This window comes from Rattus rattus, chromosome 4 (genome assembly GCF_011064425.1).
Source record: "Rattus rattus isolate New Zealand chromosome 4, Rrattus_CSIRO_v1, whole genome shotgun sequence".
NCBI classification, from domain to species: domain Eukaryota; kingdom Metazoa; phylum Chordata; class Mammalia; order Rodentia; family Muridae; genus Rattus; species Rattus rattus.
Window position 1 is genome coordinate 5,740,744 of NC_046157.1, and position 26,237 is coordinate 5,766,980.

General features: G+C 43.8%; 1 protein-coding gene and 1 non-coding gene across 2 annotated transcripts; one reads left to right on the plus strand and one right to left on the minus strand.

The window, feature by feature from the left end:
- Positions 1-3,879: 3,879 nt before the first annotated feature.
- On the plus strand, positions 3,880-4,794 carry LOC116897755 (transmembrane epididymal protein 1A-like). The gene has a single exon (XM_032899187.1). It carries the CDS (start codon positions 3,880-3,882, stop codon positions 4,792-4,794), a length of 915 nt encoding a protein of 304 aa, XP_032755078.1.
- A 16,071-nt stretch (positions 4,795-20,865) lies between these two features.
- On the minus strand, positions 20,866-20,969 carry LOC116899759. Its single transcript, XR_004387774.1, has one exon. It is a non-coding gene; the product is annotated as a U6 spliceosomal RNA (small nuclear RNA).
- Positions 20,970-26,237: the final 5,268 nt, after the last annotated feature.

The following is a 26,237-nucleotide window of genomic DNA, read 5'->3' on the forward strand; positions in this document are numbered from 1 at the left end:
GGGTCTCACATCCCCAGGAGCAACAATAGAAATCATTTAAGCCACCACAACGGTGAGACAGAACCCAGTCTCGGTGTGAACCAGGGCAGACATAGAACTCCTGACCAGATAGAAGTGAGCATTTGTGAAAATTGTCGCATCCAGTTATTTGTTGTTCATAGGTTTGTCCGCTGTTGCCCTTGGCCAGAAGACCTATCTCTGGAGCCTTGTCTAAATCAAAGGACTCTTCTAGCCCCCGGGGGACTGAAGAAGCTAGAGCAAGCTTACACAAATCTGGAGTCCAACTAGGGGACCACCATGGTGTGGTAGTGATCTTGGAGGTGGCCCAAACTGGGTCATGTCTATCAGAAAGGACTACCCATGTGTAATTCCAGAGGAAATGTCTACTATTAGGCAGTTGGGGTTGAGGTAGATTGGGTTGTGTCACCACCAGCTGGAACCAAGGGAGAATTACCAGGATCTTTGTGACAAGCAGCATCTGAAAAAGAGAGAGGAAGCCTCAGGAGGAGACGGTTGCTCCATTCTGGACAGTGATGAATTAACAGTCCTAATAGTCTTTCTAACAGTCTTTCTGGCAGCCATTGTGGGCCAGCATTTTCCTTGTCATAAACACAAGCAGAGCCTCGGTCCCATATAAGGACCAGATCAGGACCTTTCCATTGTCCTGTGAGAGGATCCTTCTACCGCACCAAGGCGTGTGAGTCTTAGGATGCCAAAAACGGTCTGCTGTTGATCGACCCTCTATATCCAATGAGAGAAAATTAAGCACAAATAGGGCATGACTGAGTCTATTTTGAGGAGTAGGGGAGGAATAAGTGTCTGTGGTAGCACTTAAATGATGAAGCATGTTTCTTAGGTTCTGATGGGCACATTCTACTATACCTTGTCCTTGAGGGTTACAGGGAATGCCTGTGACATGTTAATATCAAATTGAGTACAAAGTGTTGAAATTTAGCCCTACTATAGCCAAGACCATTATCTGTTTTGATAACCTGTGGCTTTCCATAGTGGACATACATTGTAAAGTATGAGTAATGACATCTCAAGATTCTTCTCCCGTAAGGGGGGCAGCATGAACAAATCCACTATAGGTATCAACAGTAACCTGAATATATTTTGACCTGACAAAATAGGGGAAATGAGTAACATTCATTTGCCATCACTCACCAGACTGGTGAGGAGGCAGAGGGCATCCCTAACTGTCAGTCTCAGCCCTACATTCTCTTGCCCAGTGGCGTCCACGATGGCAACGGAGGTTGCAAACCTAGGGTATGCGGATGGAGCAACACCCATCTTTCCCTGCTCTGTCAAGTTAGTTTTTCCTCTTTGATTCACCTTGGGATAACGACATTCTCGCATAAAATGGCCCACCTGTTTACAATTAAAGCAGGTTTTGGGAGTGTTTGACACCCCAACGCACTGTAAGGCAGCGCCAATTGCTAGTCCGATAGCATGACTAGTCCCTGTGCCAGCACATAGGCAAACGTATTCAGCTAAGGGCTTAGAACGGTGGTGTTTTAAAGTGGTTTCTCAAAGTCAAGTTTTTTCATAAAGGGATTCTCAGGCTCTTGTATGCCAAACAACCGCTCATCCATTTCAGCGAATCGGCTGATGAAGGCACTGTATGGCTCACCAGGTCCTTGAAGGACCTTAGTCAAAGTGGCAGAAGTGCCGTTCTTTGGAGGAAGGTTTTTTCCAGGCAGCCAAACAGGCCTGATGGACCTGGGCTAACAGGCCTCGGGGGAACAACATTTGTGCCTCAAGGGTATGATATGGTGGCTCCCCTAAAAGTTTCGCTGCGCACGAGAGTGATTTTTTGTTTCGATTTCTTTTATTGCCTCAGCCATTTCAGATTTCCATAAAACAAAGTCTCCTCTGCTCAAGGCGGCTCTAGCCAGTTGGGAAAATTCCCGTGGGGTGAGCCACCCTTCTGTCCCGGACTCAAGCAAAGCCAAGGTAAAAGGAGCAACAGGACCATAAGTGGAAACAGCAGCCTTAAGTTTTTCTAAGACCTTAAGATCTAAGGACCTATAAAGATAATAAGGTGGGCCCTCTGGGGCCGGATCAGTGGTGGTGGCCGCCTCCTCGGGGGAATCTTGGATCTCAGGTTCTGGTTCTCCCTTGGAGCCTTCCTCTGGCTCAGAAAGCTTACTAGGCGTAGAGGGGTGATCTGGAACACGCGCACCACCACGTAGTGACAAGGGGAAGGCTAGAACAGGGCAGCTAGGCTTTGTCTTCTGTTTCATGGTGGCCAAGCCACGCGGAGGATGAGTGACTGGGAAGGAAAGATCAGACGATTCAGCCTCCAATTCCTAAAGAGCCCGCAGTAGTTGGACCTGCTCTTTTCTGGTCTCAACCATATAGAGTAGGGAAGTAATGTCCGCCGTTACTCACTGCCGTGCCACAGCCATGAGTGGCTCGAGGCTAAGACCAAATCTAAAGCACCATACCACAGGAGCCGGATGTAGATCTCTCCTGAGAGACACAGCCAGAATACAGCAAACACAGAGGCGAATGCCAGCAGCAAACCACTGAACTGAGAACGGGACCCCCGTTGAAGGAATCAGAGAAAGGACTAGAAGAGCTTGAAGGGGCTCGAGACCTCATATGAACAACAATGCCAAGCAACCAGAGCTTCCAGGGACTAAGCCACTACCTAAAGACTATACATGGACTGACCCTGGACTCTGACCTCATAGGTAGCAATGAATATCCTAGTAAGAGCACCAGTGGAAGGGGAAGCCCTGGGTCCTGCTAAGACTGAACCCCCAGTGAACGGATTGTTGGGGGAGAGAGGCAATGGGGAGAGGATGGGGAGGGGGACACCATAAAGACATTCATGGGGGACGATGTTCTCCACCAGGAGACCCCCAAAAAGCCCCATGACAGTCAACAAGGGTCCAGAGGGTGCCTGGAAGAGAATGGGGGCAAGAGACACAAAGAAGGACGCCAAGACAAGCGTCTGAACAAGGCGACCATTTCAATGCTTGCAGCTCTGGTTATATATAGTAGCAAGACTGGAGGAGGAGGAGGAGGAAGTCTTCAGGGGGCCGGGAGACTGTGATGTACTAGCCAATAGGGTAGTTGGATCACTCCTGCAGGATGTTGGCCTAGGTCTTGTAGGAAGTTGGCGCCTAACAGAAGGTCACAAGCCATGGGTCTATAGGAAATTGGCTCTCAGCAAAAGGTCACAAGCCCTGGGTCTGTAGGGGTCTGAAGGAAGCTGGCCCTTTTGCAAAGGTCACGATCCCTAGGTCTGTATGAAGGTAGCTCCTAACAAAAGGTCATAGCCTCCACTTGGCAAGCCTGTTTGACCACCAGCTTTGTATCAGCGCCTCTGGCAAGTGCTGTTACCGAGCCATGCTGACCACCAGATTGGTAGCAGCACTTCTGTAAGTTTAGCTAGAAAATTAGTTTTTTTCCCACTGAGCTTGTCCTTTAGGTGAACTTTCATATCTTCTTTTTCTGTCCTAATTAGCTCAATGTTGGGGTCTCAGGTAAGTCGGCTGCCCACACCACAGTTCCTCTCTGCCAAAGCATTTTGGTTCTCCTCCCGCTTCCCAGTCCCTGATGGACTGGAGCATGGGGCTTAATGAAAGGCAGGGCAAGCCCGATCTGTACTCCCTGTCACGTGGTACAGAAGCTGAAATCTCAGTCTCCGTAAGTCTCAGGCAGGAACGCTCTGAGATGACTAAAAAGCACATTACTTAGAGGTCCTGCCCTGGGAGTGTCACAGATCTTCTTTCTTAAAAGAGTGTGGCAGCGCCAGGTTGCTGCTGCTGGCCCCGAGAATCTCTTGGGAGGCTTCTGAGGAAGCCAGTGAAGGTGTACCTCGTCTGTTGGCTCTGCTCCGCTCCGGACTCGGCACACAGAAGAGCAATGGGAACCCTTGAAGGACACCTGCTGCCAGGAGTAGGCTTCCTCATGTATGCGTTCTATTATTCGTCACTAACATCCTTGGCCCTGCTCCAGAAACAGACGGTGCTCAACCACCTCTTGCTCCCACGGAAGCTGCTGGGACACAGGCTGATTTGGCAGGTATCCTATGAAGCCGTGATGAAGGTGATTGTCCCCGCTTTTGGCATTATCGGTGAATACTTCTACCCTCTAGGGGTCAACCGTCTGAAGATGATAGACTGGAAGGATCCTCGGAGGCTGTTCATTTTCAAGGACAACTGGCAGCATGTAACCATGTTTGGGTTCTTTATTCTCAGTGGCGTCGTGGATATTGTGAGCCAGGCACAGCAGGCACGCTGGAGTCTGAAACTGGAGCGCGCCGCCGAAGCCCTGGCTTTCTACGTGCTGGGGTTGCTAATGATAACCCACATCGAGAACAAAAATGCCTTGGAGATCCGAGTGCATCTTCTGTTAGTGTTGCCTGCCTTCTTGCTTGCTCTGGTGCTCACTGTGGAGATTTGGGTCCCTGACAATGCCCCACTCTGGGTCCTCAAGAGCTGGATGGGGCTGGTGTTGAGTACCTGGATGATGCAGATCTGCGAGATGTATATACCTCTCACTGGACAGCCCTGGAGGGCAGACAACCCTATGGACCTGGCATTTGTAACCATTTTCTTCTGCTGGCACCTGGCCTTAGGGGTTGCCTTGCTGATTGCCATCTATGGCCTCTGCAGTCTCTGGCATCGTCACGCTTCTTCTTGGACAAAGACCCTCGGGACTAAGTACCAGCGGTGCCCTACGGAATCCGGTGGTGAAGAACTGGAAAAGCTCAGTGCTGAAGCTGTGCCACAGGACGGAAGCTGTCTGGCGTGTGCATGCACAGCCTCGAGTCCATAGCACAGCTTCCCATCCCAGGATCTAACTCCCTTATCCCCAAATGAACCTTGTATCTCCGAGGATAATGTCTTAGTTATCACTTTGTTCCATCCAGGTCAGTCTCCCACCTGTTTCCTTATCTATATGGTTTCTGGTCACTCATGTGGAAAGAACAAAATGGTGCTTTTCTGTAATAGCGTTTGGTAAATTCTCTTATTAAAAAATAAAAAAAAGAAAGAAAGAAACTTAAACTGAGTAAGTCTACTTCTAACTACCGAGAAAGTAAGGAGGAGGCAGAGGAGGCAGTTTACCAAGGGTTAAAGTCAGGAGAGCAAAGAGTCCTGGGTGGAATTCTCAGGAAGGTGGTTGTAGTAAGGTGATTAAAATGTAATTTTAAGGCTGGTGAAATGCTCAGTGTGTAGAGGCACTCACTGGCCACAAGCCTACCCCTGAGACCCACAGTGTCAAAGGAAAGACTTTGAATGTTGTTCTCTGACAATTCTGTGGCATACAGACACTAAAAATAACAGGATGCCAGGGGTTGGGGATTTAGCTCAGTGGTAGAGCGCTTGCCTAGCAAGGGCAAGGCCCTGGGCCCAAAAAACAAAAAACAAAACAAAACAAAAACCAGGACGTCAATAAAATGTTTAAGTAAATTTAAGGTCTGTGTGTATATTCCACAAATAGAGTGTGTGCTTAGTGTGCCTGCAAAATAAAAAGCAAACAAAAAATTCGTGCTGTTTTGGGTTTTGCTGTGATACAAAACAATTTGTTCCAGCTCCTTCAGAAAATCTATGTTTATTATATCCTGTGTGAATACTTCTGGAGAGAAACCAAAGAAAAGCTTGGATCTTACTTGAGGAGAATGGACTGGGGGAAGAATGCCATGAGGTAGAGATGGGTATCAGTGATGTTTATGGGTGTCTTCAAGTGAGATACAGACACCAAGCACCTGGAAGTTTACACACAAGGCAGGATGGGAGGGAGGGGGTGACGGTCAGCCACGTGGAGAAAGGATGGTGGGAGAAGCAGCACGTGAAGCCACTGCGTTTACCTTCCCATACATCCAGAAATGCTCTCCTCTGATCAGGGAAAGCTTCTAGAAGCACAGAGGTTTGCAGGCAGCAGACACAGCAGCCATTTAAAAACGCCATAGGCATCAAAAAGAAGCAGAGTTTGAACCACGGTCTCTGGAGACCATCAGAGAGGGGAGCTGGGGCTCCAGCAGTCCACGCTGGCCAGGTGTGAATATTACAGGGGTTTCCTCCTGAAACAGGACCCAGGCCTCTGGACCCCACACCCCAATCCTCCTCTTCCCAGCAGGGCAGGAACCAATCCAAGCAGAAACTATTTTCTACCGAAAAATCCCAGAGCCAGAACCTGCTTCTCCCTGTGAAAACGTAAGAGTTGAGTCTCCTTGTCTTACACTATGCTTACGACCCTGGGGGCAGTGTTCATATTGTCACTGATAATTTATATATCCTGAATATTCACAGAAGTGAGGATTTGAATTCTTTTCTCTAAAAATTGTTCTCCAAGTTGCAATTGCTTTGTACTGGAAAGAAGCTGGCTCTGCCTCACTCCACAGGCTTAGCACAGCCATGCTGTCAGGATGAATCAGACAAATCCATCTCTCTTAGGTTGGCAGCACACTCTCTGTAAGAGGGCAGTGTCAAAACTTGTCCTTATTCTCTCTGAGAGCAAGAGCGTTGAGAGGCACTTGCTAAATTCAATTCCTTGGTTGGGAAATATAAATATGGGACTTTGGCAGTAGCTAAGGGATGACGTACTTGCATAGCATGTCAGGGGGCCTTGGCTCCATTCCTGGCACCACACAAACAAACAAATGTGTCAGCAGATCCTAAATGTGGTTTAGAAAAGGGAATTAAGTTAACAGAAGGTGAGTGTAGAGCAGGGGGCAGGCATACGTTACCTAGTCTGACAACTCATTTCCCTGTCTGCATATCTGGACCCTGAGGCTGAATTTTTGCGTTCCTGAGTTTTATACAAATAGGGATCTCTAGGTGGTGGTGACTGCTGTAGCTAGGACATTCAAAAGCTACCTGAGACCCACACTCACTGTAAAGGTCAATCTTCTTATTCAAATGCTCTTATTCAAATTTTTGTTTTTGTTGTTTGTTTTGTTGTTTTCAAGACTGGGTTTCTCTGTGTAGTCATGGCTGTCCTGAACCTCGCTCAGTTGACCAAGTTGGTCTTGAACTCAGACCCAAACTGGCTAATTCAGCCAAGCCCAGTTGACATAAAATTGACTGTCATGCCCAGCATATCAGAATGTGGGCACGTGGCATGATTTCTATCAGCTTGTCATTTTTAGAAAATTTCTAAAATTAAAAACAGTAATATAATTTTAGAGAAATTTCATCATTAAGACTCTGATTAGATGTAATATGTAGTATTACATATGTAACTCCTGTAATATGAGTTGAACTTTGTTTCCAAGCTTTGTTTAGTGGGGGAAGGACTTACAAGGTGACAGATATCTTTAAAAATTAAAGTTCAAGAAATGCTTAATTAAATTAATTATAATTAGTTAATAATGGATAAGTTTAAATAATTTCCAATTTAATTATTAAATTAATGGTTAATAACTGGGACATTAAATCAAATATTCAGTAATTTAATTATTAGATTAATTAATACATTTTAATAGTTAAGAAAATTTTTATTATGCATTTTATATTTTAGACATCTTAGAAAATGTTGAAAGTATTTTGAAACTTATTCAATACCATAATCCCAGACCGATTAATACCAAGATGGGTGGATGATACAGCTTTCTTAGTGACAACACAGGTCACGCTTGGTGACTAAGATAAAATAAGTCAAGAGGCTTAGACCCATCCTAAAGGTGAAGAAACCGAGAGTGGGAATCTAGTGTTATGGGAAGGAACTGAGAAAGGATGGCCATAAGACCAGGAAATACAGCCGTAGGTTGGGAGGGGGATCCTCGAGTCTCAGCGGTCACTTTTTGATATCAAGGAGGGTGAGAAGAAAGGCACTATGTAGTATGACCTTCAGAGGAGGACATGATCGGGGTTCAATAAGGAGAATAACACTGAAAGACAGGCGTGCTGGTTCACACTTGTAATACCAGCAGCTGACAGGGTCAGCCTTTGTGGACACTCGGCTCCATGAGCTCCTGATTCAAAAATAGCAAATAAAAGAAACCAGGAAAATGTTGGCTCCTTGAGCTTGCCAGCATGAGGCCTGAGTTTGAACCCTCAGCACAGGGTGAAAGGTTAGACCTCAGCATTCAGGGGCAGAGACAGGCACACCTCACTGACCAGGCAGCCTAGCACAAATGCTGAACTTCTGGGTCAGTGAGAGACCCTGTTTCAGAACAATGAGGTAGAGATGGATAGCGGAAGACACACAATGCTCTCCTCTGGCCTCTGCAAGGGCACACACCCCCCCCCCCCTCTCTCTCTCACACACACACACACACACACACACACACACACACACACACACACACACACACACACTGACACCAGTTAAATTTAACAAAGAATACTAAACAAAAAAGATTCTAGAGCCAGGAAGCACTGCAGACTAAAGATGTCTAAGAATGTGTCCCTCCCAATATAGGTTATATCTGTAGCCAGAGAACAGGAAATGGCAGACAGAAATAACTTGGGCTCAGTCAGTAACGTGCCTACCATGCAAGCACGAGAGTCTTGGTTAGAGACCCAGCATTCACAAAGAATCATGGATGGCAGCACACATCTGTAAGCTCAGAATTGTGGGGGCTGAGACATGTGGATCCCTGGAGTTAGCTGGCTAGGGGATCTAGTGAATTAGCATGTTCCAGGTTAAGTGAGAGACCCCATCTCAAAAGCTGAGGTGGAGAACAAGAAGACACAAAGTTAGTCTCTGTCCTTCATATGCATAGATACATATATGCAAATAGGCACACACGTACACAGCCACACAAACATATACACACACTACCCTCCCAACACATAAGAAGGCAATAACCTCACTGGCTGAAGTTGTCACTTCATAAAGGCATGTTTCAAAACAATTTTGTCACTTTACTTATTGATTTGTGTGTGCATATTCATACATGCACATACTCATGCACAAGTGGTTGTTATGTGCATACAAATGACAGAGGACAACTTTGAGGAGTTGGTTCCTGGGAGTCAACTTTCTCTTTATACTGTGTGGGTTCCAGGATTGAACTCAGGACATCAGGTTTGGTGGCAGGCACTTTTACCCACTAAGTCATGTCATAGGCTCCATGTATAAATTTTTTGGGGGAGGTTTTTAGCCTCTAATTGTTTGGAACTTAGCTGCTGGGATTGGCTAAGACTAAGTGGCTTGGTTATAGAGTTATAGTCAGTTTATATTACCATTTGTTTACAGATCAAGTTGGGTCAGTTTTTAGTATATAAGGAGTCTATTTTATTTTATATTTTTAAAATTTAATTTTTTTACTTATTCACTTTACACCTCACTCACTGCCCCCATCCTGGTCACCCCTTCCCACAATCCTTCCCCCATCCCCCTCCACTTCTCCTCTGAGTAGGTGGAGGACTCCTGGGAATACCCCCATTCTGACACTTCAAGTCTCTGTGAGGCTAGGCACATTCTCTCCCAGAGGCCAGACAAGGCAGGCCAGCTAGAAGAGCATATCCCATGTACAGGTAACAGCTTTTGGGACAGCCACTGCTCCAGTTGTTCAGGACCTACACAGAGACCAAGCTGCACATCTGCTACTATGTTCAGGGAGGCTAAGTCTAGTTGGCATGTGTTCTTTGGTGGTTCAGTCTCTGAGAGCCCCAAGGATATAGGTTAGTTGACTCTGTTGGTCTTTTGTGGAGTTCCTGTCCCCTTTGGGTCCTTAATCCTTCTCTAAATCTTCCACAGGAGTCCCCAAGCACCATCTACTGTTTGACGGTGGGTGTCTGTATCCGTCTGAGTCAGCTGCTGGGTGGATTGTCTCAGAGGACAGCCATGACAGGCTCTGGTGTGCAAACATAACAGAGTATCATTAATAAAGTTAGGGATTGGTGCTTGCTCAAGGGATGCATCTCAAGTTGGGCTAGTTATTGGTTGGTCATTCCCTCAGTCTCTGCTCCATCCCCTATGCCTGCATTTCTTGTAGATAGGATAAATTTGGGGTTAAAAGTTTTGTGGGTGGTTTGCTGTCCCTGTTGTTCCACTGGGAGTCCTGTCTGACTACAGAAGATGGCCTCATTGGGTTTCATATCCCCAGTACTGTGAGTTACAGCTAAGGTAACCCCATAACTGGTGACCTTAGGGAGTCTGCTTTAGATCAAACTTATTGCTGAAGTTTAAAGGCCAAATATATTTGAGTTTAATGTTGCATATCTATGGCAGATAATTTTTTATTTGATTGGATTTGGAACCCCTAGGGGACACACTTCTAGGCATGTCCATGAGGGTGTCTTTCTCTAGGGATTTAACTGATGGTGAAGGCCTACACCAAATGTGAACAGTGCCATCCAGTGGACTGAGGTTCTACACTGAATAAAAAGAGGGGAAAAAGAAAGTCTAGACAGCAGCATTGGCCTCTCTCCTTCCCAACTCTGGGCAGATGTGACCAGCTGACTCACGCTCCCACCACATGACTCCAGGTGAAGTAGCATTATACTGTAATCCTAGCACTTAAGCTGAGGCAGGAGGACAGCAAGCTCAAGGCTAGCCCAAGAAGAAACATTTTGCCTAGGACTTGGATCTAGCCTGTGAGCAGTGCAGGGACCTGACTATGCCTGTGTCGTCACAATACTGAGAACCGGGCGTAGGCCTGTGAGATTTAAGAAGAAACACATACTCTGGTCACTTGTGTTAAAAGAAGGCCGTCTGAGCTTTACTGAGATCTCCCTATATACAAGAGGCAAAAGCAGTGGAAAAGTACTAGAGCAGGTGGAAAATCCCCAACCAGGAACCAGGAAATAACATCATGGAAATCCCGGCCCCAAATCTGGGGGGTTGGGGGGGGAGAGCAGCTGTCAAGGGCATAAACAACTTCTTGCCACAGCAGACTGAAAGGTTCAGCAAGGGGGAGGGGAAACACCCCAAGATAGGGCCCAACAGGGACCCAGTTCAGTCAGGCTCTTGTCTTTATTCCCAGGCTCCACCATTGCCCTCTTGTTAAAGGAGGCATCTGGCCTGAGAATGAATGGTTTGCCTTCTGACCCTCCATAAGGTGAGCAGTCTCTCAGCTCAGCTCTGCTCAGAGGACTGGCTGACGGGTGAGGCCATGCTCAGCCCTTACGGAGTGAGCTACTACCCAAGAGTGGAGTGCATTCCAACCTGCCTTGGGATGGACCACACCTGTTGATAAGTTTTGGAAATTAAGATAGGGTAGCAGCTTCATTACATAATGTGAACCACTCATCCTGGAGTGGCTCCAAGGACCTGCTCCTCACCTGGGGAGACAGAGGATGTATTGTGGAAATGTTACATGTTCTGCTTGGGAGCCCAAGGAGACAAGTCCTCCCTCATGTACTTTTGTAAATAGAGGTTCACACACCCAACCTGAGAGGAAGAAGGAAGACAAATTGGTGGTTTAACTGATTGCTTCAGTGATTAGGACATGCAATAGTTACCTGTGTGTAAGCTCTTGAGAGATATCAAAGAAGAAACCAAGGTCCCTGCCCCTGAGGGCTTAGAGCAAGAGAATGGTTCAGTGGTGAATGGATGAGCGTACTAAACCGTGTAGACACACAGCCCTGCATGTAAACCCCCTCTTCCCACACAGTGCGCACACTGAACTTCTCTGACAAACCCACCAAGGGACCGCAGGTTGCATGGTAATACAGGATGGATGCAAGCAGGGAGGGCACACAGTCAGGAAACGAAGCCTCCCTAAGGAGCTATCATTCTTCCATGTATAAAATGCCGTTTTTTCCTTGGGTATTGTAGTCCCTGTTGTATAATTGCTCTTTCAGAAGACCCTGGTTCAATTCCCAGCATCCACATGGTGAATCACAAGCATTTCTAACTCCAGATTCAAGGGATCTGACTCCCTCTTATCCCCTCTGGAGACAACAGGAACACATGTGGTATACATACATATACACACTTATATACTGTTAAACCTGAAAGTCACAAGAAGAAAGACCAAATCTATGGTTGTCTAATTAAAGCAAGCTTTATTTTAGAGATACACCCAGGACTAACCAGCTAACTATCTCATTCTTGGTTGGGATTTTTAGATAGCAGCTCCTTACTTATAGGGGGGGGGGTGCTCAGGACAGCCTAGGCTTATGGTAAGATCCTGTCCCACATACAACCTCTGAGCACCAAAGCCTGTACCACCTGTTACCTGCAACACCACCATTACCTGGGATTTCCCCCACAAGATTCTCAACATGGGTACCATGTTCCATGCAAACTCCATCTCAGTTTACAGTGCCAGATGATTAAGTACATAACTTATCTACTATTCAGTGTGTGGGAAAGAGAGGAACTTAATCCTTCTCTTTATGAGTGCAAGAACTCTTTCTCTGCCCTGCCTGTAATGGGCTCAGTTCTGCCACTTGGGTCTTCCTGTCTCTCCACCTAACATTCTCCTCCCAATGACATGAACCCAGCAGGCTTCCACTTGCCCTGCCACCAGTTCCCCTGAGCAGAGCCTGGAAAAGCCTGAATCCTCTCTGGATAGGCTCAGCCTGTTCCAGAAGTGGCTTAAGTCTTCATACTCTTGTGAAGCACAGGCAATTTCAGAGTCGTGCTGGCTCACGATCGCTGGGCAGAGCCCTTAGTGTCAGGCCTTGTCAGGTCCTTTGTCTGGGATCTGAATCACACATCACTAGGTTATACATCTCTGACAATCCAGGGCCATGATTGGACCAAGTTGTCCCTAAACCCAATTGCCTGAACCCGAGAGGGCCTGGGGCATGAAGGGTGAGAGTTACTACTTGCTTTCCTCACTTGGGATCTTTTTACCTGGGCCTCAGAGAATAGGGTGGACACATTTTATTGGGCTTGTGAAATAGAAAAGTAAAACCAAGACACCCCCCCCTCTTTCTGTCTCTATCTCTGTCTCTCTCTCTGTCTCTCTCTCTGTCTCTCTCTCTTTCTCTCTCTCTCTCTCGGAAAGGGGGGTTAATATAAAATATAAGAGAAAAATGCTTACCTTTCTGATCCCCAAACCCTTGAGTTCCACATAGTCTGCCAGTATCCTTCTTGTACTACAAAGCTCCCCAAAATACCTGCTAAGCCCCTGGGCAGGGGTCATGAAAGTTTATCATTTCACCTGTCCCAGCTGCCCCTTCCAACCCCTTTGGCACTGAAGTGAGCTGCCTGAGGACCTTGTCTCATGGCCATCTCACAACTCCCTGGCCCCTAGACACCTGGGTGTCACTTCTAAAACAGAAAGCTTTGAGGTACACAACTGCCTCACAGCACACCCCTCCCCCAGTCTGGCCCAAGACCTTCCCTCAGCCCACTGTGGACCACTGCCCTGTGCTCCGGGCCCCATTCATTCTGCCATCTTCGCATTTAGAAGTGACACGGACATTTCAAGGTCTGCCTGTCCCACCTACCAACAGCTCAGAGGTTTCTCTACTTCTCTATTTATTATGTATACTGTGGGCCTACACAATAAAAAGCATACACCAGGAATGTGACAGTAGTCTCAAAGTATATTCATAAGCTTATATAATGGAAAACAGGTAATGCAGATGGCATAACTACATAGGAAACAATTGAGCAAGTATCAAACTCACCTCCCTCCCTCCTTTCCTCTCTCTCTTTCTCCGTGTGTGTGTGTGTGTGTGTGTGTGTGTGTGTGTGTGTGTGTGTGTGTGTGTGTTTTCTTGAATATGGTTGCTCTGGTCCTACTCCCTCTTCATATAGATCTCACATCCATAATGAAGAACAGAAGAAAGCAGACAGCAAGAGTAGGCACTAAAGAAATCCCGACACACGAAGCCCCAAATAGGGAAGCTATGATTCTGGGATTCAGAATGCCAGCAGGCTGTGTACTGGGGAAAGGTCGGGGGAGCCTTTGGTGTAGCTCGAAAGTTCTGTCTGGAGCTAGGGGCTGGTCATGTGGGTGGACACCCATGAAAAATGTTTCAAGCCGTGCGAGCAATATTAGTGAACTTTATTGCCTATTAAATTATACATAAATCAAAGGGAACAACAAAATCTGTCAGGAGTGGTACCTCATACACTTGTAATCTTCATACTTGAAAGAATGGACAGGAGGGTAAAAAGTTCAAAGCTAGTCTGAGCTACTTGTCTCAAACAAACAAAACAAAGTGCAACAAAATAGTAACTTTACTGGGCACCGTCCTTTCCTGCTGGACTCCCTAGATGGTCCTTTCTTCCGGTAGTGGTCAAGGGTCTCATAAATTACCAGGAGCCTGCCAGGCCTGGAATGGGTTGAAGGGGGACACAGCGTTGTACATAGTGGTAGCTTTAAAGACTGATGGTCTCTGGCCTTCTATCACTTTAACTACACTGTATGCTACAGCTACGGGCTCCTAAAAATATCCTAAGAAGTTACTTGCTTATTCTGAGGTTAAAACCCACAGGTTTGGGCAATCAACACCTGTAGTCTAACAGTGGGGGATTAGGTAAAAAATTAATTGCTAGGGCTTTTTTCTTGCTTGCTCAGAAATGTCACCTCTCACTTGTTAGGAGGGAAGGAGGTTTGGAGCAATAAACTTTCACTGAACTAAGAGGAGAAAGACATTTGCAAAAGGAACAACTTTTATACAAGCAAATTTGCATAAACTCACATACGTTCATATACAAATTCATGCACACAGAATCACACACTTTCATGCATTCCAAACAGACCCAGCTACTTGCTTATCTCACAATTACATACCTACACACATGCATACTTACATATGCATATGAAACAAAAGCCCAAGTACCAGTACAGAAAGAACTCTGGATGAAAAATGAGCTACAACCTTTAATGCATAGGGGAAAGAAAAAGCTTCTACCCTTTTATTGCTTAATGAATTAAACTACGTCTATAAGAAAAAAAAGCTTTGTACTCTTTAGTAAGAGTAAGCCTGCCTTTCTGTTAAGAGCCCTGTTCTGTCCATGGTAAGGAGAAGCCTGCCTGCTCCTTCTCTTCTCTCTTCTTCTTTGTCCCTCTTTCTCTCTGCATTCTGTGTATTGTTCTCTTTTTTGGCTCCTGCCCTAATGTCTTCTTTATTTCTCAGGGAAAGTAAACTGGGGAAAAATCTATCAGACTATATGCACTAAATTTTGTTGCACTTCTAATTTCTGTTACTCTACTCTGCTGTCCTCCTTCTTCCTCCTCCTACTCTTGCTCACTCCTTCTAATCCCTTGTCTAACTCCTTCTGCTGTAAATGCATGTAATGTAATCACTCCTAGATTTTTGGTACCTTTTCTAGGGGAATAGAGCACATGATTTTTCCAAATGTACCCTGTCCCTCCCCTTTCTACAAAAGTTCACTAAAAGTTCAAACTGAAATTCAAATCATAATTTGAATAAGAAGTTTACAACAGAGATGTTTACACATATATCCATTAAAAGTAAATATCCATTAAAAAAAAGAACCAAAAAAAAAAAAAAAAAGTAAATATCTGGCTAAACATTAATTTTTCTCTCACTGGTGCCACACGTTCATAGAGTTAAAGATTATACTTTTTATTACCATTGAAGTTTTGTATAGATAAACCCAGTCAATATTCTATCCTCTGTCCTTGCACCTATAATAAATTGTTAGTTTCCTTTTATGACCTTTGGCTAATTGTTTTACTACCTCTTGAAATGTGTTCAAAGTTGTAATGCCTGTTTTCTATCTCAAAAGCAATTAACTCGTGACCCATGAAGACCAGCAGCTTTCTAATTGCAATTTGCATTATCAGAGAGAGCTTTAATAGCAGTCCTGTTACAAAAGGGCTTAATAATTACTAGTATAGTTTAAGGAATTCTTGTAGCATCATCATTAAGAATTAAGAAATCATCTATTTGTCTATACAGCACCACTACAATATAGTACATTTTCATTGATCTGTAGAAATCTGCCCAATGGGGTAGGCTAATATCTAATGATATATCTCTATCGCTAAATCTAGATATAGATACAGAAATATCAAGAAAGGCATATCAGATGCAAGAAGCAATCATGTAATAAAGTCTCTTTGGGACCTTGCCTCCTCATAGAGCTCATTCATCACAGACCATGCAAAAGTTGTGGGCCAGTTCCACCTTAGCCTATCCTAGATGGCTAGTGATACTAGATCCATTTTCTTCTTGTCTGAAAATGGTTTATTCTGGAAATGGGTTTGGACCAAGAACTACCAATGGGAACTATAATCGTCTTAAGCAAAGGACTCAAGTTTCAGAGTTCCATACATTGTGGTGGAACTCTTGCCTTTTGGGACTGTGACTGATGCTACGCTGCTGTCTTAGGGTTGCAATTGGTATAAAGAGACACCATCCCACAGCTCCCTGCTCCCAAACCCTGTGGGAGAGAGAGAGCTCATCGCCCAGACAGGTGGACACTCCTGAGACCGCAGGGCAGGAGAGACCGCCAGTACTGCCTATCCTTGCCCACATCCCTGGCCCAAGAGGAAACTATATAGGGCCTCAGGGAACAAGAAGATAGGGACACTCAAGCTGCAGGTCCCCTGCCGTCCAGACACCGCCCGGATCTGAAGGAACCCGGTAAAAGAGCTCCCTATACACAAATCCCGTGGGAGGGAGAGCTAAACCTTCAGAGGGGAAGATATGCCTGGGAAGTCAGAAGAGACTACACTCTGCCCACATTTCTGACTCTAGAGGAAAACGCCAAGCGCCATCTGGGCCCCCTGTGCACAGGAACCCAAGAAAAGGTAGGCCAGGCCCTTCTAGTTGCTGCCCTCACAGAGAGCTGAAACGCAGCCCTTGAGGAGTGACTTCAGGCCTGAGACCAGAGGTAAGACCAATTTTCTGCTCCAAGTGACCTGCCTGGTGGACTCAGGACACACGCCCACAGGAACAGCTGAAGACCAGTAGACAGGAAAGACTACACACCTGAAAGCAGAATACTCTGTTCCCATAACTGGCTGAAAGAAAACAGGCCTATAGGATGGTCTAGCCACTGTCAGAAATAGCAGAACAAAGTAACACCATAGACAACCTGATGGCAAGAGGCAAGCAACAGAAACCAAGACTACATGGCATCATTGGACCCCAATCCTCCCACCAAAGCAACCACTGAATATCCAAACACACCAGAAAAGCAAGATCTTGATTTTAAATAACATGTGATCATGATGATGGAGGACTTCAAGAAAGACATAAATAACTCCCTTAGAGAAATGCAGAAAACATAAACAAATAGAAGCCTATAGAGAGGAATCACAAAACTCCCTGAAAGAATTCCAGGAAAACACAATCAAACAGGTGAAGGAATTAAAAATGGAAATAGAAGCAATAAAGAAAGCACAAAGGGAGACAACCCTGGATATAGAAAACCAAAGGAAGAGACAAGGAGCCGTAGATACAAGCATCATCAACAGAATATAAGAGATAGAAGAGAGAATCTCAGGAGCAGAAGATTCCATAGAAATTATTGACACAACTGTCAAAGATAATGCAAAATGGAAAAAGCTACTGGCCCAAAACATACAGGAAATCCAGGACACGATGAGAAGATCAAACCTAAGGATAATAGGTATTGAAGAGAGTGAAGACTCCCAGCTCAAAGGATCAGTAATATTTTCAACAAAATCATAGAAACCCTAACCTAAAGAAAGAGATGCCCATAAAGATACAAGAAGCCTACAGAACTCCAAATAGATTGGACTAGAAAAGAAACTCCTCCTGTCACATAATAGTCAAAACAACAAATGCACAAAACAAAGAAAGAATTTTAAAATAATAAGGGAAAAAGGTCAAGTAACATATAAAGGCAGTCCTATCAGAATTACACCAGACTTCTCACCAGAGACTATGAAAGTCAGAAGATCCTGGACAGATGTCATACAGACCCTAAGAAAATACAAATGCCAGCCCAGGTTACTGTATCCAGCAAAACTCTCAATTAACATAGATGGAGAAACCAAGATGTTCCATGACAAAACCAAATTTACATAATACCTTTCTACAAATCCAGCCCTACAAAGGATAATAAATGGTAAAGCCCAACACAAGGAGGCAAGCTACGCCCTAGAAAAAGCAAGAAACTAATTGTCTTGCAACAAAACAAAGAGAAGACAAGCACACAAACATAATCTCACATCCAAATACGAATATAACAGGAAGCTACAATCACTGTTCCTTAATATCTCTCAAAATCAATGGACTCAATTCCCCAATAAAAAGACACAGATTAACAAACTGGATATGTAATGAGGACCCAGCATTCTGCTGCCTACAGGAAACACACCTCAAAGACAAAGACAGACACTACCTCAGAGTGAAAGGCTGGAAAACAACTTTCCAAGCAAATGGTCTGAAGAAGCAAGCTGGAGTAGCCATTCTAATATCGAATAAAATCGATTTTCAACCAAAAGTCATCAAAAAATATAAGGAAGGACACTTCATATTCATCAAAGGAAAAATCCACCAAGATGAACTCTCAATCCTAAATATCTATGCTCCAAATACAAGGGCACCTACATACATAAAAGAAACCTTACTAAAGCTCAGAGCACACATTGCACCTCACACAATAATAGTAGGAGATTTCAACACCCTACTCTCATCAATGGACAGATCATGGAAACAGAAATCAAACAGAGACATAGACAGACTAAGAGAAGTCATGAACCAAATGGACTTAACAGATATTTATAGAACATTTCATCCTAAAATAAAAGGATATACCTTCTTCTCACCACCTCATGGTACTTTCTCCAAAATTGACCATATAATTGGTCATAAAACAGGCCTCAACAGATACAGAAAGATAGAAATAATGCTATGCGTCATATCAGACCACCATGGGCTAAAGCTGGTCTTCAGTAACAATAAGGAAAGAACGCCCACATATACATGGAAGTTGAACAATGCTCTACTCAATGATAACCTGGTCAAGGAAGAAATAAAGAAAGAAATTAAAGACTTTTTAGAATTTAATGAAAATGAAGGTACAACATACCCAAACTTATGGGACACAATGAAAGCGGTGCTAAGAGGAAAACTCATAGCTCTGAGTGCCTGCAGAAAGAAACAGGAGAGAGCATATATCCGCAGCTTGACAGTACACCTAAAAGCTCTAGAACAAAAAGAAGCAAATACACCCAGGAGGAATAGAAGACAGGAAATAATCAAACTCAGAGCTGAAATCAACCAATTGAAACAAAAAGGACTATACAAAGAATCAACAGAACCAAAAGCTGGTTCTTTGAGAAAATCAACAAGATAGATAAACCTTTAGCCAGACTAACGAGAGGACACAGAGAGTGTGTCCAAATTAACAAAATCAGAAATGAAAAGGGAGACATAACTACAGTATCAGAGGAAATTCAAAAAATCATTAGATCCTACTACAAAAGCCTATATTCAACAAAACTTGAAAATCTGGAGGAAATGAACAATTTCCTAGACAGATACCAGGTACCGAAGTTAAATCAGGAACAGATAAACCATTTAAACAACCCCATAACTCCTAAAGAAATAGAAGCAGTCATTAAGAGTCTCCCAAACAAAAAGAACACAGGTCCAGGTTCAGGCTTCAATGCAGAAATCTATCAGACCTTCATAGAAGACCTCATACCAGTACTATCCAAACTATTGCACAAAATTGAAACAGATGGAGCACTACCGAATTCCTTCTATGAAGCCACAATTACTCTTATACCTAAACTACACAAAGACTCAACAAAGAAAGAGAACTTCAGACCAATTTCCCTTATGAATATCAACGCAAATACTCAATAAAATTCTTGCAGACCCCACTGGCTTGATCAAACCCATGAGTCTATGAAGGCCATACCAATCTACAGCATAATAGAAAATACATTTAGTCCAACTTCAAAAATCTCCATAATCTATCACAGTCTCATCAGTGATATCACAGGACATACATTAGTGTTCCAAAACATCATAGCTAGGAAATAGTGAACCAAAGCAAGACCAAAACCAGCTGGCCAAACTCCAAACTCTACATCTCCATGTCCAATGTCAAAGCCCTCTTCAGATCTCCAACTCCTTTCATCCTTGTTGTCTGCTGTTGGCGGATCTGGTATTTAGCAGCAACAAACTTAATTCTCTTGGGCTGGTTCCACTCTCTGTTAGCAGCTTACCTTGGCAGGTATCCCACAGCTCTGACATCTTAAACATCTTGAGGTATCCAAGGTAACTTCAACTTTATTCTTTTTTTTTCCTTCTTTTTAAAATTGGGTATTTTAAAAATTTACATTTTAGGTGTTATTCCCTTTTCCAGTTTCCCCTCCAGAAACCTGCTATTCTATCCCCCCTTCCCCTGCTTCTATGACCGTACTCCCTCACTCATCCACCCACTCTCTCCCACCTCCCAGCCCTGGCATTCCCCTACCTGGGGCATCAAGCCTTGTCAGTACCAAGGGCCTCTCTTCCCATTGATTCCCAACAGGGCCATCCTCTGCTACATATGCGGATGGAGCCCTAGGTCCTTCCCTGTGTTATCTTGGGATGGTGATTTAGTCCCTGGGAGCTCTGGGGTTCTGGTTGTTAGATATTGTTGTTCTTTTTATGGGGTTGCAAACCCCTTCAATTCCTTCAGTCCTTTCTCTAAGCCCTCCATTGGGGACCTCATTCTCAGTTCAATGGTTGGCTGTGAGCATCTGCCTCTGTATTTGTCAGGCTCTGGCAGAGCCTCTCAGGAGACAGCTATACCAAGCTTCTGTCAGCATGTATTTCTTGGCATCTGCAATATTGTCTGGTTTTGGTATTTGTATATGGGATGGATACCCCAGGTGGGGCAGTCTCTTGATGACCTTTCTTTCAATCTCTTCTCCACTCTTTGTCTCTATATTTCCTCCTGTGAGTATTTTTATTTCCACTTCTAAGAAGGTCTGAAGCATCCACACTTTGGTCTTCCTTATTCTTGAGCTTCATGTGGTTTGTGAATTGTATCTTGGGTATTCTGATCTTTTGGGCTAATATCTGCTGATCAGTGAGTGCATACCATGTGAAAAATATGGAATGCTTCATGAATTTGCCTGACATCCTTGTACAGGGGGCATTCTAATCTCTGTATCATTCCAAGTTTAGTATATGTGCTGCTGAAATGAACACTCAACTTTATTCTTGCTCTAATTTCTGGGATCCACACATAATCTTTTGGGTTCCTCCAAAGGGCTCAATTCTCCAGCTCTGTCCTCTGTAGTGCTCTAGGCTCTGACTCCATTCCACTGTTGGTGCTGTCCTTGGTGATCATACTATGGTATTGGCATCTCCATTTTGATAGAATCTTCTACTGCAACTAGGCTTGACCAATAGCCTCCCATAGACTCCCTTTATTGTGCCAAGCCTCAATTTCTTTGCATGCCCCCTTCAGTCCTGGGTCATCAACTGCAACTGAGGCTACACCTTCACCAATGGTCTTTCCTGACCTCTCACAGGGCCAAATCTCAGCTGTTCTCTATGACCCCTTTATGCCTTTGAAAACCAGTGCTACCTGGGTGACTCTTACACATTACCAACTCTAGCTGCAGCATGAGTTACAACCTTAGCTATCTCTGGAACATAGCTTCTCTGTACTCTCAGAAAGCACTTCTCAGATTTCACCTCAGTGTTGCTGGTCTCTTTTTGATTATCACAAATTTCTTAGCTCTAGCTGACCAGCATCACTTGTCCCAGTAGTCCCTTCTATTCTTGACTCTAAAGCAAAAGAGCTACATGACCATAGCTGTTGAGTTCTGACGCTTGCTGGAGCTAGAATATGGCCTCCCTGTTCTATTATATTAATATCAGCTTTCTGTTTTCCAACTCCTTCACTGCCTAACCTTGACTGTCTTGGAACTTGCTCTGTAGATTGACCTTGAGATCTTCATGGCTCTGTCTCCTGAATGCTAGGATTAAAGGTATGTACCATCACACCCGGACTTAAGCTGTTCTTTACCTGGAACTTGCTCTGTACCATGCTGGCCTGGAACTCAGAAATCTGCTTCCTTCTATCTCCTGGGTTTAAAATCATTCACCACCATGCCTGGAGTTTAGATTTTTATTATAGACCTTAATCAAGTTTAAGACTGGGAATTGCCATCACAGGCTATTTGTGTCAATTTAACACATAATCATACCTCCTTATGTCCAAAGAAAAACAATAACCATATCATAATAATGCCTAATATATCTCCCTTGTACAACTGCAAATGTATATATTGAACTGAATGGGATTTTGCCCCAACATCACCACTCCCTTCATTCCATTTATATCCTTGAACACAGGATTTAATTCGGTCCACTTCCTGGTGCCCTTTACTCTTTGAACCATACATTTTGTATTTTTCCTTTCTAAGTTTTCTACACTTCATCACAATGTTCTATATGACAGTACACCAGAGAACAAAGTCTTTTGGCTTCTCTAAGACTTCCTTTATCAATGCAATTAATATAAATGTCTTTACCTTAGCCTCAGACAGACAAAGGCAAAAAGCAACATTCTTTACCAAAACATCATAAACATGATTCCCAGAGTTCAAATCACTCTCAGCACCAATGTCTTCCATATTCTTACTAGGATGTCCCATTAAGTTCCACTTAAAGCATTCCACGGCTTTCTAATTCCAAAGTCCCAATATCCACATTCCTCCAAACAAAAACATGGTCAGGCCTATCATAGCAATACTCTACTCCAAGTGCCAACGTCTATCTTAGTGAAGGTTTCCATTGCTATGAAGAGACACCATGGCCAAGGTATCTTTTATACAGGCAAACATTTAATTGGGGCTTGCTTACAGTTTCAGAGGTGTAGTCCATTATCATCATAGCAGACAGCATGCAGAAAAACATAGTGCTAGAGAAGGAGCTGAGAGTTCTGCATCTTGATTCAAATGCAACCAGGAGGAAGCTCTCTTCTGCAGTAAGCACTGCCTGAGCATGAGAAGAGACCTCCAAAGCCCACCCCCACAATGACACAATTCCTACAAGGCCACACCTCCTAAAAGTACTACTCTGGGCCAAGCGTATTCAAACCACCACAGCTGGGGAACAGCCCTCTTTTCCCAGCTGGACCAGTGCTGTTTTCTCTTTAGAAGACATGGGGCAAAGGTGAGAACTGATGAGGTAGACTCCTTTCCACATTCGGTCTTGCTCTCAACCACACTCAGTTTCCGCAGCCACGAGCAACTAACAGCAGCCGGCCTTTCTCCATCAGCACCAATTTCCAATCTGTACAGCTGCTTCTCAGTGAGGATAGCTGACCCTCCCACACTCCTTCCACTGTCCATTGAGCACAGGCCTTCTTCAAGGAGGCCTGTGGAGGGTTTGAGGACTCCAACTCAGAGGGGGTTTGTTGTTTGTTTAATGGTTTTAATTGTGGAGGAGACAAAGTATAGAAGATTAGACTCAGGGATATCTCTGTTTCTTCCCCCACCCCATCCTTCCTTCTTATGTAAGTGAAAGGGGGTGGAAAGTGGTAAAAAGAAAATGGGAAATATAGGAATGATATAGAAATTGTAGAAATAAAGGGTGGATTATTGAACATACTTTTAAAGTAGAAAGGTTATATATGGTTACCTTGATATAAATCTTTGTATATTAATACAGACTTAGTATTATATTTTGTTACAACATGCAAAGATATTGTGAAGTGGAAACTTAAGGGTTCTTTGGAAAGTTAGTTGTATTAGATGGCATTTTGCTGGGGCAAACACATGAAGGAGTATTTTGAATTGACGAAGGTGCAGAGAATGGGGGACAAGAGAGGTGAAGAAGGACGCCAAGACAAGAGTCTGATCAAGGCGACAATTTTTTTCCCAAGGCTGCATTTATACCATAACAGGGGTAACAGAGGGAGGGGGTGAAGTGGGAAACATTTACGCAGGCCTAGGACACAGTATTCGTGTGGTCAGCTGATGTCAACAGGATGTTGGTTTTTCAGAAAGGTTACAGGTCATCACATTGGGCATCTTGACGTCACATATACTTCTCAGCAAGGTCAGAAATTTATCATATCATTATTCATCCTGACCACCAGATTTGTATTAGTCTTCTGCAGCTGGCTGGGGATTTTCCATGAACCAAGTCATGGAAAACTCTAATCATAATAATAACATCAATAATGGAGGGTTTCAAGGGCAATGCTCCCAACAGTTTTGCTGAAGTGTACATAGGAGAAAAGCCAAGGCAGAGTCATACAAGAACATTTCGCTGAAGCAGACGCAGTAGAAAAGATGTTCTGCTAAAGAAAGCACATGAAAGGACACATGATGAGGGATTCTTTGCTAACAACATGCATGTGTTGGATCGCCTTACATTACATAGTCGAGGTCCATTTGTTGGGACTCCATAGAGAGAAATGCACCAAAAATCTGATGGTGTACTGAGTTTCTTGCAGCTTCTGTGGATTTGTGCTGATTGGCAGAGTGATGTCAGCTGAGGCAGACACATGTGCTGAGACAGACAAATGAGCTGAGGCAAGACCCATAGAGGACACGTGATGTTTTCAGGGACTATAAATAGAACTAGATGGACAGAGGTTGGGCTGGGCTTGTTTATAGAGCTAGTCATGCAACGCTTGTTGGTCTCAAGTCGTCACTGATCCTCACTTCCCTGAGAGAGAAGGCACAGCCAAGAACTTTTCCTGGCATTCCTGCTAGTCCCTCCTGCTGACTTGTGCTGAGGCTGAGGCCTGGCTGTCTATGCTAGGTAGTACATAGATTTGAACTCACTATCCGTACTCTACTAAACTGGACTGCTGCTGTATCTGTAAACCTATGAACTGAACTGCAGATTTCCTGGCAAAGCAGATAGAAATTGCTCCAAAGAACTTTCTAAAGAGGTCTACTTTCCCTGTATCCTTTCTTTTCCACTACCTCTGCTGGGTGGTGGGCTACAAGGGAGGGTAAAGCATTTAAGCACCATCATTAAAAGTAGAACTTGAAAAAAATTAAGGTTACAGTATTGTGCTTATGCAACTCATTTGAAAGTGTAATGTAAAGTTCTAGTCCTTGAAAGCTGCTATTACAAACTATTTAAACTATTTAAATTAAGAATGCAAATTTATGGTCAATTTAATGTGTGCTTTTGTAAGCATTCATTTTGCTATTTACAAAGATAAGCTTTGTTTATTGTCCTTGTAGATGTTTTCAATGTTAATCAGATAGATGTAAATAGCTAGAAATAAACAATTCAGATATATTATAGTTAGATAGATGGTCTTCAAAACCTTCAGAGATACAGAGAATATGGCATCTAAAGATATTTTATTAACTTAAACTTTTTAGGAAACTCCTGGTAGCACCCCATTTTACTTCACAGAAGATGATGAGCACTGAAGACCTCCATATGGAGTTTGCTTCACTTGTGGCAAGCTAGCAAATATGCTCTTGCTTCAACTACAGACAGAACGCTGTCCAAAAAGGACAAACAGGATGCAGGGAAGTTAACTGCCAAGCTTTGCAAGGACAATGTAGGAAAGACTTCATAATTCTTGTTTCACAGAAAAGCCTGACAGATTTTCTGGGCCAGAGGGTTGAAGATGATGCTCCAACAACACAGAGAAATTTTGAGGGGCTGTCCAGACGGCCAACTGTCTCTGCCAGGTCTGTAGCTGCTTGCCTGCACTTCCTGCATACTCAGGTAATAGTTCTTCTCAGGTCTCTGATGGGGTTGAAGACTACATAACTATAGTCTCACAATTAAGCTTAAGTTGTTTAGGATTTAAGAAAACATTTTTAGATATAAGAAGATGTTTTCTGTTGGTAATGCTAGCTAGGATAAAAAATGATTTAGGTACAGAACTCTAAACTCACCAGGATAGGATAGATGATAAAATACTTTGTTCTAATTTGCCAAATACACATGGATTAGACATGATATGTAAAACTTACCTGACAATTTTCAAGATAGTTATTATTGTATATAGCTTATTATTATAAGAAAAAGAGCCCTTTATTGGACTGAAAGGGGGCATTGTAGAGGGGATATCTCGTGTATTGTATGGATGCATCACTTGTCAGTAAAAAAGCCTATGGATACTAGGAAAGGGTAGAATAGAAAGTGGGACATCTGATAGGATGAAAGGCTTCTGGGGAGAGCTAGTCTTTCCCAGGACATAAAGGAAGAGATGCATGGGACCTGAGCAGAGGTAACCATGGAGAACTAAGATTACAGGGGACTGGTTATTAAATGATGGGCTAGTTGCAAAACATGCCTATCTATATGGTCTAGGTGTTTGTAAATATATTTGAGTCTCAGAGTCGTTATTTCTGGGGATGGGGGAGCAGCTTACAGTAAACACACCACAACAATCTTCAGTTAATTATCTTATCATGAGTTACTTACCTTATCTCGGCTAGTTACTTCTTCTTGGACCGCTCACCTCATCTTGAGGTACTT